This window comes from Cyphomyrmex costatus, unplaced genomic scaffold (assembly GCF_001594065.2).
Source record: "Cyphomyrmex costatus isolate MS0001 unplaced genomic scaffold, Ccosl1.0 C2307911, whole genome shotgun sequence".
NCBI classification, from domain to species: Eukaryota; Metazoa; Arthropoda; class Insecta; order Hymenoptera; family Formicidae; genus Cyphomyrmex; species Cyphomyrmex costatus.
In genome coordinates, this window is record NW_017274680.1 from 1 (window position 1) to 1,693 (window position 1,693).

The 1,693-nt window shown below is 29.9% G+C and overlaps 1 protein-coding gene across 1 annotated transcript; it reads right to left on the bottom strand.

Moving 5' to 3' along the window:
* Positions 1-245: 245 nt before the first annotated feature.
* Positions 246-1,684, bottom strand: LOC108771213 (midasin). Its single transcript, XM_018549044.1, has 3 exons — positions 1,362-1,684; positions 850-1,090; positions 246-466 (listed from the first exon to the last, which is right to left on the bottom strand). The coding sequence occupies exons 1-3, from the start codon at positions 1,643-1,645 to the stop codon at positions 284-286; spliced, it is 708 nt and encodes a 235-aa protein (XP_018404546.1). The 5' UTR covers positions 1,646-1,684; the 3' UTR covers positions 246-283.
* Between the last annotated feature and the right edge of the window lie 9 nt (positions 1,685-1,693).

The window sequence follows — 1,693 nt, forward strand, 5'->3', positions numbered from 1 at the left end:
TACTTAAAAACAAAATCATCTTATATAAAAATTATCTAGATAAAAATTTTTTTAATTTCATCTTTTATCTAGATTAATATAAAATGAATTATCTTCATCTCATCTAAAATACATTTTTGTGTCATTTATCTTATCTATATCTAGATAATTTTGAATTGTCTAAACGCAAAACTGTATACATACACATATTTATATGTATGCTATGTTTTATGTATCTAAAATTCAACTTTTATGACATACTAATTTTTTAAATCTGAATATTTAAAATTATTACAAGTCTCTCTTAAGTATCAATTTTTCCAACTACTTCAAACCATTGGCGTAAAGCATCGCTCAGAACACCTGGTAATGTGTTTATATCTCTAAGAATCATGTAGAAAGGAAAAGGGAAATTATCCATATATGATCGAATTCCTAATAATTTTCCTTTTTCAAACACAGGCATACGGATATCCAATATTGAATCCTGAAATGAATAGATAGGCCATAAATAATAACTTTTACACGTTTTTAATAGCACCTAAATAGAACTATTATCGCGATAATTATTAACTTAGTCTTGGTTATTCCATCTTTCGATATAAATTTCAATTCTCTAATTCTCTAATGCTCGTAGGTCCGGTTGTATCAACATTATGTTGAACTTGAAGCGAGGCTTAAAACTCTATCTCTCGTTCTCTCTCGGCTTTGAAGAAAGTATTTTAAATTTCGCTTAAAATCAAGCTAACGTTGGTGCACACAATCGGGCCTTACACATTTACTCTTGTTTATTCATTAGATAAATTATCACATAGTTTGTCTGAAGATAGAACAATCGATCCATCATTTTTAAATATGATTAAGAATTACCTTGTTAATTGGATTGTCGACTATTATAAATACTAGGAAAATATCTACAAGCCTGGCTCTCCTGACAGCACAATTCACTTTTTCTTTTCCTTCTGAAAATATTCCTCTACCATCCGATAATACTACCAACAGTTTAGCATTATCGGATGAAGCACATTGACTTTCGAACATATCTACCGTAAAATCAACTAATTGTCCAATCATCGTCTTTTTTTGATCAAATTTCATTTCTTGTATTAGCCTGTGAATAGAAAAGAAACCTTAAATAATATGTAAAATTCCAATATTAAATATTAAAATTCCAATTGTCGTATTATTGAATAAAATTAAATAGGATTATTCTACGTAAAACAAAATTGAACAGTTGTGACTAACAAGTTTGAATGGGTAAAGTAGTGACTACAATTAATATCATTCATCTAATTTTATCTTTTGATTCATAAATGTATATTCAAAACTTGTATTTAATTAAATATTAAATATTTATAGGGATTATATAAAGGTAAAAATACCTAGAGCCACTTTGTTCTGTGAAAGCTTCTTCTAAAGGATGCAATACTTTCACTTGCTCCCCGAAGCTTAGGACGCTAAGTTGTCCCACTTCAAGATATGTCATAGCCTTGCTAATCAGCGACAAGGATTCAAAAGCCAATTCTTTCGAATGATTATCTGCCATGCTGCTGGAATCGTCTAATGCGAGGACGATCTGATAGTCACGTTTTGAGGGTTTCGTGCGTCTGAGCCAGATTTTATCCTTGCGAAATTGACTAGCTATATAAGGAATGATTTTTCGCATATTGATGCGTTTGCCTGTTTTATAATCACCCTTTAATCTTGATGCTTG